Raw genomic sequence first — 12,804 nt, forward strand, 5'->3', positions numbered from 1 at the left:
ATATTTCTGTCTAGTTAGAAGCTAGTGTCTTCCTGCATGCCCTAGAATAAAATATCCATCCTAATATAAAATACCTTGCAATATTTTCTGCCTCCTCCAGACATGCCTTGTTTTTCCTCTCTCATTCACTGGATCCATTAACCACGATTCCAGCTTCTTTTAACTTCGGTCTTCAGGTAAAAGCAGAAAGGAATTAAAAGGAAACAATTCCCGTTTCATTCCGGCCTGAGATGGCACACACTTGTTAGTGAAATCTAGCTGCACCGCTTGGCAGAGCACTTCAAAGATACGATAGTTACAGAGGGAGCCTTTTTTTTAAAAAATGTGCCTTTACTAAAAGGAACATTCCAGAATAAAACCATGCTCCTTGTAATATGCTATTCTGCTGTCAAACAGTTTGTGCCACAAACAGTACCAAATTTGAAAGTGCCTTAGCTTAGTGAATAATATAACTGGCCACATGAAGAAGAAAACATTGTGATAAAGCTAGTTCTGGCTGATAGGATTCTTCATGTTTAATAGAATCTAGGTTTGATGGGGGCATCTCAGTAGGACACATATGGTTGGTACAGAGCAGTGGAGGTGTTGAAAATAACACACACAAATTTATTTGCTTATAAGATGAACTTTTGAAACTATTGCTTCTGCTGCTTCCTGACACTCATTTAGCAAAAACTTCCAACAATTTTGCTGTTATTATACAACTTATGGCTGTTCAGCTCATCGCTGAGCCACCACCAACATCTTCAGGTCATTTGGCTTCCGCTCAGTGTGATGTTTTAAAATTTTTGCGGTACTTTCCTTTGCCCCACAAGCAGTTTGTTTATTCCTCAGGCAAATATTCTGTTACCTCTCTTCATTCTGCAGTGCTTGGCTATTTGCACATCTAACCTTGAAGTCAGAATGAGAAATACTGGTCCTTTATGAATACTATTTGTTTGAACAGAGCAATTCCACCACAGTACAATCATGCGAAGTAGGACAAAACCAGAGGTTGCGAGGTGGGGGAAAATTTTGCATGTTTTTATTAACTTTTTAACAATGGAGGCACGCAGTGTGAAAAATACCACTTCAGGATAGTGTAGGTGTGAAATACTTTAATCAATTTACTATATCCTCTACACCCGTTGTAGAGAGGCCTCATTCTCATCAACGTGCTATATCTGTGTCTGCATTGTACCACTTCAGACTGAATACATATCCTGTACACACACGAATGTTTTAGCCCAGTCTTCTCCTTGCCACACTAGTTTTCTACATGCAGGAACAAGGCTAGGCTTGACACCCCTGACATCTACTTTGCTGTAGGGAAACATTCCCACCCTGCTCTTCAGTTTATCCTTTACGTGAAGCCCCATCTGCAGGCAGAAGCCCATACACAAGATTGCTATTTTAGTCGGAACCAGACCTAAGTCACCAGCATTTACTAAGCAAAATGCCGATTCATGATTTCAGTATAAAACATAAACATGTGTGAGATTAAAAACCACTGCTTAGCTTAATTTGATGTTGCTTGTTAAAGAAGCACTGTGAAATTTGAGAAGTATTGTTTAAAGGGAATAGAAAAAGAAAGGTTTAAATAATGACAATACAAACCTAAGGAATGCGTAACTTAAATAATGACTATGGATGATTTACGGAAAAGCTGAAGGAAGTCCAGAAAAGAAATAATTTGTGAAAAATTGGATGTGAAATTATTATGTGTTTTTGTTGTAAACCAATAAAAATTATTTTTTTAAAAAAAAAATAATCATTTGATGTTGCTTGTATATAAAACAACAACACTCAGTGCTAGAAACATGCTAATTGCCCAACAGTAAAATCTGGTATCTTCCCCTGTGGGCCACACTGAGGTGGCCTAATGACCTATGCCACTGGTTTTTTCCTGACTCTTCTCAATAAAAGAGAGAGAGAGAGCAGTCCCTGACTCATCACAGCTCACTCATCTGTCTTTTTAGAACTGCTGTGATTCTCTTCCTAGATTCATCTAGAGATGTTTTTCTGCTTGGGGACTGCAGCGCAGGCAGAGCAGGCAAGCTTGCGTTCATGCTGCTTTTGTACCTATTCGAGAGCGGTGCTTTAGTGGCTCTTGAAATCCCACAGTGTCCCGAGAATGTTATTCCTTTCCCACAGTTTGGGCTCCTCTGCCCGTGATTGCTGACCAATGCAGCGGAGGTTAGGCTGCCCTGACTGAGAGAACACTGTGACAATTGGAAGTTTCCACCGAGTTTCTTTAGCTCCACGACTTGTTCTTTGGCTTGAGCCAAGGCTTCGGTGAGCTCATACCGTTCCTCACACTCCCTGCGCACTGTGTCCTGGAGAAGAGCATTCTGCGAGCATAAAGAAACACATATTTCATAAGGCATTTGTCAGGGAAGACAAAAAGGAAAGGTATAAATATTGTGTGCTTTCTTCTTAAAACGTAGAGGACTCAAGGAACAGAGTGCACAAGCGACTACGCATTATGTGCTGAAACGCTTGAAAACAGATAAGCAACGTATTCATGTCAGTAAAAGTATTGGCTGCCGCATTCTTCTGCCTTGGGTGTGGTGACAGAACATCTGTGCCTGGGATGCAGAGAGGTACTTTAGAGTTCAGATGCGCTCAGGGCTCTCTAAAACTGTCTTTCCTTTGAACAGTGCAGAGTGTCATGCATGACGCATCACAAACTGCTTTTGAAACTCAACTCAGCTTCAAAAGAGGTTTGCTTTTTTGGAAATGGTTGCTCCACTTGGTTCTTTGGCTAGACACAAAACTGTCCCTGGATATAGCTTGATTAAAATACTATATACCACTGTTCATTTTTTAAAATACCAAATATACAAAAAAAACCCCACATAGTCAAAAGGTAACTTAGGCAAGAAGAACCTGCTGCACAAATATAAGATTGGGGGGGGGGGCAACCTGGCTTTCCAGTAGTACATGTGGAAAGGATCTAGGGCTCTTAGTAGACCACAAACATAACAGGAGTCAACACTGTGATGCAGCAGCAAAAAAGTTAATGCTATTCTAACCGATAGTGTCCCAATCAAGGGAACAAATTTTATTTATATGCCACCCATCTGAATGGGTTGCCTCAGCCCCTCTGAGTGGCTCCCAACAAAATATGTAAAAATAAAACATCAAACTTTAAAAGCTTCTCTATACAGGGCTGCCTTCAGATGTCTTCTAAAAATCAAATAGTTGTTTATTTCCTTGACATCTCATGGGAGGGCGTTCCACAAGGTGGATGCCACTACCAAGAAGGCCCTCTGCCTGGTTCCCTGTACCTCCAGAAGGCCCTCAGAGCTAGACATCAGTGTCCGGGGTGAACGGTGGGATTGGAGGTGGTCCTTCAGGTATACAGGACTGAGGCTGTTTAGGGCTTTAAAGGTTAATACCAACACTTTTAATTGTGCTCAAAAATGTACTGGGAGCAAATGCACCAGTGTTATATGGTCCTTGGCAGTAATCCTTTGTATGTGAGTTGTGATATTGTTGAAAGCGAGTAGTTTATGTTTGAGTGGCTGGTCGATAAGACAAAATGTACGAGGCAGTGAAAGGTTCTGGTGGCTGTGCGGACTGCTGAGTGAGATTGGCAAGTTGCATGAAAGTGTGCTATATTGCTTGAATAATCTTCATTATGCTGCCTTATTAATGCTCTCTGGTTTTATCTGTATGGATATTCTTTGTACATTTGTTCCTTTATGTAAATTATTTGACATGGTTTTTATTGTACAGTGGTACCTTGGTTTAAGAACAGCTTAGTTTATGAGCAAACCCGGAAGTAGGTGTTTCGGTTTGTGAACTTTGCCTTGGAATAAGAACACATTCCGCTTCCTGTTGAGTGTGTTCCATTTGTAAACTGAGTCCCCCGCTGCTATGGGAAAGCACACCTTGGTTTAAGAATGCTTTGGTTTAAGAATGGACTTCCAGAACGGATTAAGTTTGTAAACCAAGGTACCATTGTACTTATTATGTGTATGTATATGTGTCTCATTCATACACACTCTCTCTCTAAATGGTCTGTAAATTAAATAAACAAAAAATAAACAAGATGAATTATGTCTACATCATTCATAATTTTATAAATCTGCCTTGGGTTGTCCATTTTATTTTCAACCACTTTTCTCAACAGAATTGTGGTTAAGGTTAAATGAGAAAAGGATGATAATGGTAGAGGAAAACATCCACAATGATACTAGATATTCAAGCTGCATTTAATGGAGCAAAACCCTTTTTCCTGAGTCATAGTGCGTAACCCAGCATTAAGAATTATACTGTGCAAGCCACATTGAACTGAATGTCAGTTGGGTGCCTTTTCCAGCAACTGTATAGCACTTAGATTTGCTGACAACAGAACTGCAAAGGCCGTATATCCCCCCCCCCCCCCGGAAGCTCACATGGTTCAGAAATGTCTTTGGCGATGTCTATGTGCCTCAAGCCCTTGGAAGGAGTGAGTTGGAATTTTTTTAACACACACATCTACCTTCACCTTCATTGCAGCAAGACCGCTCATCTTTAAATGGATCCGAGGGTGTGGCTTCTGTCTGATGCCCGGACGTGGGCTAGGACTACAGCTGTCAACTTTCAGATTTGAAAATAAGGGATCAGCAGCCTTGAAAACAAGGGACCAGCAGCCTCACCTGTCCCGGGGACAGTTTACGGGATATCTAACAATCCGGAATAGCAGCGGGAAGCAGTGGGAAACAGCGCTGGAATAAGGGAATTCCCCCTCCCAAAAGGGAAGGTTGACAGCTATGGCTAGGACCATGCCACAAACCCAATGGGGACCCCTCGGGGTGGCCCTCTTTTATGTAAGTTATAGGGCTCCTCTTATTGGTGATTTACTCTTAGTTGGACTCCCTGCAGACAGGTGGGAGTCGAAATACAGCCTGGCTTCACCCAATGCCTAAGCCAAATCACTCACATCTGTAACCAATAAAATTGTGGCCTATTTGAACCCATAAGCCAAAATACTTGTGTACATGTGTTTATTATCTGCTAAGTAACTGTGGGCCATGGGGCCTTGGCATGCAATAACCATTGAGCATTAAGGGCTGGAAAAGCGTTAGATGGTTTTGCATTTTATAAAGAATTAAAAGCAAACAAACCCCAATAGAGTCAAGGACATTGTGAAGGATCTGATTCTAAATTATGAGCTCAGTCTGATTTCATTAGTAGTCCTATTTCAATCTGAATCTGAATAATGAGGTCTTATTTTAGTATGAATCCAAAATAAGACCTTGTTGAGAGAGACAAAATCACATCAAGCAATTTTTAAAATATTTAAAAAGCAAAGGTGGTTCTAAAATATTTAAAGGTGATATATTCACTCTTTCATCAATACCCCAAAATTTACCAGCTCCCACCCTGCAAGGAAGATCAAGAAAATTTGAGGCAAGAAATAAAACTGAACAGCCTCTGGTTGCAAATGTCTATTTGAATGGCTCAACTTTCCCACCTTTCAGTGGGAGACAGGGGGGCATATGGTACAGTCTCAGAGATGAACATATTTATTTTAGTGGCAGAGTTTTATGATGAGCTAAAAAGCTACCCAAACTCACATGGGTCAGTACCATATGGCCTAGTTGTATCTGTTTATGTTTGCTCTCAATTCGATATTGTATTTAGCAAAATTTTGGGTTTGCTTTTTTAAAAAGAGATATGAATCAAGGACTTTCTCTCTTATTGACTGCATAACATCACTAGGGTGGTCTACACCATTAACAGTTGTACAGAAGAGGAAATTTCAGCAGGTGTAGCTTGCACCTGTCTACCTTCGTTCTAATGCCACACAAAGGGAAATATCTGGATTGTGGAGATTTAGCAAAACATGCCATCATTTTACCCAAACAAAAGGATAAAACCTAACCCTCATGCTTCTATCTCTTTCCCCTAGGACTAGGATAGCGAACCTGTGGCCCTCCAGTTGTTGTTGACTACAACTCCCATCCTGGCTGGCCATCAGCTGGGGCTGATGGGAGTTGGTGTCCAACAACATCTGTAGGGCCACAGGTTCCCCATACCTGATTTTTGTTTCTATCCATTGATCAGTACTGTGGCAGAGGATCTCACTACGGTCCCTATCTGAATTGCCCCTTTGCATCCATGCTGGCTATGCATGTTTTAGAAAAGGGCTTATTCACATGAGGGCTAAAGACATTAATATTGTCTTGTTTGGCCCCTAGGTTGCCTTATCTGCAGTACCCTTTCCAAAATATGGCATGAATTTGTAGAAAGGGATGTAATCACCCGGAGATGGCCTATGTCCCTGAATAGGCTTATCTTGCCTGATCTCAGATGGCTGCCATTTTGTGAACTCTTTTTGATTTTGGTGTTTAGCTTCTCAAACGTTTTATACTCTCAGGAATCTGAGCTATTTAAATCATATATTTTTTAGAAACCTCCCAGTTCTTAGCCTCTTTTTGGGTGTATTAGGGTTTTGATTTTTTCACTGTTTAATTATTTTATTATAAGCTACCTTGGCCATTTTTAAAAACCAAAAACTGGGGTACAAATTACTTTTAATAATTAATCCAATCAGTTGTCACAAAGAAAATTAGCACGTCCCATTTGAATTGATAATTTTTTGACATCTGGCTCATAATTCCCACCCACAGCTGAGTCTTTGGAGCTTATTGTATTTTGGAATATTCTATTTTGGAATGTCTTGTTCTGGCCTATGTACTACTATTCCTACTATATTTTGCAAGATTCAAGGTCACTACCACAGTCTGACTGAACTTGACAGCTACATTTCATAGGGCACTTTTATTGTGTCTGGGCACTTTGTCTGCGGCTAGCAGAGAACTCCCTGGAGACTTCAAAAGGATATGCGCTCTTTGTTGGAAGAGAAGCGGGAGCGGGGAGAAATGTGGACACAGCTTCTGTTGAGGGTCATGCGCAGAGTGAGACAACCTTGGTCAATCTGCAGCATGACACTGCTACCACAAAGGATGTCTTCACCCTGGCGCCAGACGACACTCATTCAGGAATGATGTTGCCATGGATTTTACTGCATCATTGTTGCTGTTTCTATAAGCTGATAAAATTCCGCGAATATGTCCCAATAGAAAGGTTTCCTTAGATCTTTCCTCATACTCTTGGGCTTGGATCAATTCCCCATATTCCTGGTTGTATCCTGCAAACCAGACATGCTCGAGGGATGAGTTCACACACAATGGCTCATCACTCGATGGCAGCAACACTCAAATGTGTGAAAGTCACTGCAGCTCAAATGCTACACAAAGATGTACCTCTTCCAAAAAATTTGTTTCGTCTGACATGACACTTATCAGTGGAGCCAGTTCTATTCAGACAACTATGGGTGCTTTCAAGTGCCAAGCAATGATACCTTTTTGCATGTTGCTCTGAACATTTGAAAGTCAGCAGCATTGTGCAGTGTCCCTGCTCTAGACATCCCTGTGCCTGACTGTTTGCAAAGAACTTGGTTGGCATCCATCTGTCTTGGGAGATAATGAAGGAGTGCGCCTTTGTGGGTGAAAACAAACTGTTGGAAGGTTACAGCGTCTGCTGTGGCTGTAGAGACCAATATGGGAGAGACATGTTTTGTTGTAGCTAGGGCAGATGAAGGCATTCGCTTGTGCTGCTACAGATGCACCATGGTATTTCTTCTCTCTGCGCTCCTCCCAGCAAATAACTTATGCATGTACTATGGTATACTTGTAGGGCTTTCTGGGAAAGCGGGTTTCTTAAGTATTGGAGGACGCGGGGAGAACCCTACTACACTGATGCAGACAGTCAAATGAGCATGTAGAATTTGGGAGCCAGGTCAGTATGTGCAACCCCACTCCCCTCTTCCACATGTTCAACATAACGGGCTTAACAATCCTAATGCAACAAACCACTGTTTGTTCAACCAGGAACAAGCTCTGTGCCTGATGTTCCCTCCATCTCTTCCATTGTGTCTTAACTGAATACTTCCTTATTTCTTAACACAGTTTCTCATGATGTCCAAACCGGTAAACTGTGTTTTGAAAGATCCCTACATACTAGGACATCAAAACACAAGTTGATCTTGGTTAGATATTCTAGTTTTTGGCTCTGATGTCCTGGACGAACACGTACACATTAAGCAACCAGGAAGGTACACAAGAGAGGAGGAAAACGTTGGGGAAGAAAGACTGTGCAGGTTCATGGTTTGCTCCCTAGTTTGTTGGACTAGGATGGTTAGGTCTCAACCAAGACAAGGCACGAAAAGGACTTAAGAGATGAGACATTCAATTGTGAACCCTGGTTGAATTCATACCTCCTCTTGAACCTGACTCATTTTCTGAATCAACTGCGTTTGCTCTTGAGTCAGTTTTTCCAGCTCATAAGTTTTCTTCTTTATTTCTTCTCTCATGTCTTCTGTCACTGAATGATGGGCGCTCTGTTCCTCCTGCAGCTGGAGCTCAAGCACGGCAACTTGTTTTTTTAAACTTAGCCATTCCTCCTCTCTCTCTCGGTGCTTCTCTGTAAGCTTGATCTGGGCTTCACAGAGTTTCTTTTCAAGGGTGGCCACTTCCATCTTCAGGTTATTCGTGGCACTGGATATCAATGCAGGTATCTGAAAGACAAATAATGACATTCCTTGGTTTGCAAGGCGTGATGGCAAGGCACCCCTTTGGTTAAACACATTTTCAATAGGGTTAAGTGAGGTTTCAAAAGATGGAGAAAGATGTGAAATCATCACTTCATAAATCAGCAGTGCTAACAATAGTTCAGATAAAATGTGTAGCCTTTTTTTCTTTAAAAAGGGGTGGGTTTTTTCCAATTTATTGTGGACTTGATGCTTGCACATTTTACACCGTGGACCCACACAATATTGTCTTCCTTAAAATGCCATTAAGTATTATTTTCCCATTTAATCAGGATTTATCTTTTCAGGGGGGGGAATGGATGTTGAAAGGAAAAGCAGAATGGCATATCTGGTTCAAAGTGGAGGCATGGGACAGCAAAAAACATAGAAAATAATAATAAATAAAAACAATTAAACCATGACAGAATTAAAACTATATACATATATAATATCTGTTTAAATCAAAGTTCACGATAAACAGTTGTGTGGGAACGCCTGTTCTTTATGTAAGTGTATTACTGCAATAGGACAAGAGAGAGAGCAAACTGCACTAGATCAAGGACAGATCACAAATGAATGAACAAGGAATATTTATTATGTTATATATTGTATTCATTAATTTACTCTGTTTTCCAATAAACGAATAAAATAAATGGAGAAGAACTAAAAAGATCCATAAATAATGTAGTAGAAAAGTTTTAAGTATCCAGAAGTCAGCATTGAAAGCCTTGCAGAACAAGCAAACAAACAAACAAACAAACAAACAAGCCTTTGTGACATGTCTGAAGACTCTGTGTGAGGTGGGGATGTTAGCTGCTGGATTTTCTCAGGGAGCCATAATGGAGCCTGTCTAATGAAAAGGCCCTGTTCCTGGTGATTTCCAGTCTTAACAAATGACAAGCTCTGCAAAGCAGATCCTGCTTCTCAAATCCAGAAATTCTGAGGTGATCCTTGCCAAGTGAGCTGCAGTGCTGCACAAAGGCATGGCGGGGACTGTGAGAGAAGTTAGTGGCTGTTCCCCTCTATAGAGGTGGCTGCCAATGGCTTCTCAGCTTCCCTTACTTTTCCGGTCTTACTTGGGGTTGCTGTATTTCAAAAAATGAAAATTCAGACACAAATGTTGTTGAGGGGTTTTTTGTTTTTTTGGCAAAGTTGCTATATACGCTCAGGTTTCTCCGGACGTTTTTACCGATTTCTGCAAATTCCTCCCGGACGCTATTTCTGACAGGCAATTCCAGGCTATGACCGGGAAATTCTGGACATATGGCAGCCCAAATCCTATCTTCTTCCCAGCCAGCTTCTCTTTCATTGAAGAGGAAATGTCCTTTTTTGAGGGTGGCGGGTGTAGAAGGAAGGAACTCCTAGCCACCTTGCATACAAAAGGTAAGACACACCTCTTCCTCACAAAAAATGTGAAGAATTTGCTTTTCCCCACCTCCAGCCAACTGGATTAGGGGGAGAGTTCATTCCCTCTCCAAAACTTACAAAAATCACCAGGAAGATACTTGGGTCCAGTACTATTGGAGATGGAACCTGGAGCTTTCTGCATATTCTCCTCTATTGAACTTTGATCACTTCCCCCTTCCCGGCCCCAAATATGATCTTTATGCATTTTCAAAACAGGAGAAGCCAGAGCAATAAAATAAAAATTGGGTTAGGAATTTTGGGCTTATACCAAAATGTAACACTGCATTAGATTGATTGCACATTCTTTTATCATTTGATAATCAGAATTTACTTCAAGCACAAAGACATGTGAGAATTACCCTGTTTACATGATCAGTTTTCCTGGGACAGCCACCATAGAAGTCACTTTGGACTCTTTGAAGTATCAGCCTCCAGGGCCAGAGCTCAAGAAGTAAAATGAATGGAAAGAGGGTTCCCGATTCATTTCTTTTCTGAAGTGGGATAAATGTGTTTAACAGCAGAGCTGCTGCCTCTGATGAATGGATTTCACAGTCACACAGAAGAACACTGTGATCTGTAAAAGTCCGAAGGGAGTCGCAAAAGGGTGTGCCTGAGACTCCCAGGGATTCCTCAAATTTTGTAGACAGGATTACAATTCAGAAATGACAAACTGGGCGTCTTGACTGTATAAACAAGTCCAGTTTGAGCAACATGCTGTAACTAAAACACTCTTTTGTTGCTTGCCCATGTCAACAATAACTATTGATTCTGGGATTGTTTATTGATGTCAGCTCTAAATCTTCAAAACCTAGACTGTGACACTGTTTGTGTCTAACACCCTGACTGTGTCTAACCGCCCCATGGTATCATTTGATCTACATGATGAAATTAAGTGAATTCCCCCCTGCCCAGTGCATTTGTCAAAATCCCAAAGCAGTTTATTTCTATGTTGCTAAAACCTTAAGGTGTAGCTGGTCATCATGATCTTTCTGATATTTTGCAATCAATTCCTGATGCTTTTGTTTCTCAATTTCTAGTTCCATTCTGGCTTCCTCTTTGAGGCTGAGAATCTCCTCTTTGTGATGAGCTTGTTCCTTTGCTCTATCAGCTTTGATCTAGAAAGCGAAAAACCTGGGTGTCAGTAAGTATCTGTTCAACTCGTGTCTTGTTTTACATTGAATGTACAGGCACCCAATTCAGAAAAAGGTGGTGGTAAAAAATTATGTTCATCAAGATGAACAGCCTTTATGTATCTATTTATATCTATACATTTTCATTAGTATGAAATACACAAAGCATGCAAAACCATAATATATATATAACACTAATCACAGAGAAATATAAAAGCTATCAGCAATATTGTATGAATACACACAGATATAGATAGCTGTTGTTGCCATCTGAAGTGCCTGATGCACCACTGGTCTCTAAGCTTCACACAGCCAGCTAATCTTATGCATGTTTACTTGGAAACAAGTACCTCCCAGCTTGATGATGCTCAGTTCCAGTTAGTGTACATAGGACTGCAGTCTAAGCTCCATTCCAATTGTTTTCAATAGAACTTAAGTGCATACCAACATATTGTTTTGAATGATCTGAATATGGGTTGTATTGATAAGAGTGAATCATTAACACAGCGATTTTGCCTAAAGAGTTGCCTAAATGGGTTCAGGGATTTGTTCCCCGATGACTCTTGCCTCCAAAATGCAACACCCCTCAGAAGGCAATGCAAAGAAACAGCTTGAAGCCAGTCTGAAGAACAAATTTGGGGAGAGGGAACGGTGGGACATTTGTCTGTGGAAGGTGAAGTACGGGCTTTTTCTGGAAATCTTAAAAACTGTTAAATACGTCTCTTTGTTTCCATTTGCATAGGTGAAAATAGTCTCCACTATTCTTTCCCCCTCTCTCCCAACAGAACCTAAGCACTGTAACGTAACCTCAGGAATTTCTCATTGCTCAAGGAAGTGAGAGCACACCCAGAACTTTTGCTTGCTCTGAAAAGCATTATTTTGATTATATCTCAAAGGCAAATTAGCAGAATGACTGGAGCCCACACAAAAGGATGATCTCATTATTGCAGCTTTCTAATCAGAGATTCACACCTTGGCGCACTCTCAAGCTCTCATTATGAGAATTTCATGAACATTTACGAGAAATGTCAACATTTTTTGGCACAGAAAAGCAGTGGGGGAGCTCCTGCCTTTCAACCTGGCAGCTGTACGGATTTGGCCCACAAGGCAGTTTGGTGCAAGCCATACCCACGTTCCCCACACTTGATATAATGTCAAATGTGGAGCAAGTTGAAGACACGGGTGAAAAGGAACATGGCGGCAAAGGACTATCAGGAGTCTTTAAATGCACCTTCAATAGTTCCTTGGCAGGCAGGGCTTATACTTGGTGCCTTTTAAATGTGCCCTTGCCCTCTGCTATGCTCATTTTGCTGGGCTGATGCCCAACCTAGAAAGAACCCCAACCCCAGTCAGATTGAGTACTGCTGGACATCTCTTCGGGGAAAGAGGGGAGCACAGCCTCAGCTCCCAGATCAGGCTTTTTAACCCTGTGAAATGTGTGGGCAGCACCCCTTCTGTGTATACAAATCAGGATAATGGTGTTTTTCCTATCAGGACATCACCTCTGTGCTGGTAAAGAAGTGGACCTCATCACTGCTGAAGTGCAGCCCAAGTGTTTATTATATGTTGCATGTGCAGGTCAGGGAAGTGGCTGAAGTACACTTAAACATTACCAACAGGGGTCTAAAATGAAAGTTGACTGGCAGTATTGACACATCACTGGAAACTGCTCTCAGGATGAAAATGTTTCCCATTTAGCAAACA

General features: G+C 41.2%; 1 protein-coding gene across 8 annotated transcripts in view; it reads right to left on the bottom strand.

Moving 5' to 3' along the window:
* Positions 1–994: 994 nt before the first annotated feature.
* LEKR1 (leucine, glutamate and lysine rich 1) overlaps positions 995–12,804 on the bottom strand; it is a 65,472-nt gene continuing 53,662 nt past the window's right edge. For 7 of the 8 annotated variants that reach the window (XM_081910998.1, XM_081910999.1, XM_081911001.1 and 4 more), the window contains 3 exons: positions 10,930–11,085; positions 8,252–8,551; positions 1,759–2,330 (listed from right to left, as the gene is read on the bottom strand). In XM_081910998.1, coding sequence (XP_081767124.1) covers positions 1,932–2,330; positions 8,252–8,551; positions 10,930–11,085 — 855 coding nt within the window. In that variant the 3' untranslated portion in view covers positions 1,759–1,931. Of the gene's footprint in view, positions 1,528–1,758; positions 2,331–8,251; positions 8,552–10,929; positions 11,086–12,804 lie in introns of those variants that run through there. The other variant, XR_014168255.1, reaches the window with a different exon arrangement.

Source organism: Podarcis melisellensis (assembly GCF_964234715.1).
Source record: "Podarcis melisellensis genome assembly, chromosome: 5".
In the NCBI taxonomy this organism is placed as follows: domain Eukaryota; kingdom Metazoa; phylum Chordata; class Lepidosauria; order Squamata; family Lacertidae; genus Podarcis; species Podarcis melisellensis.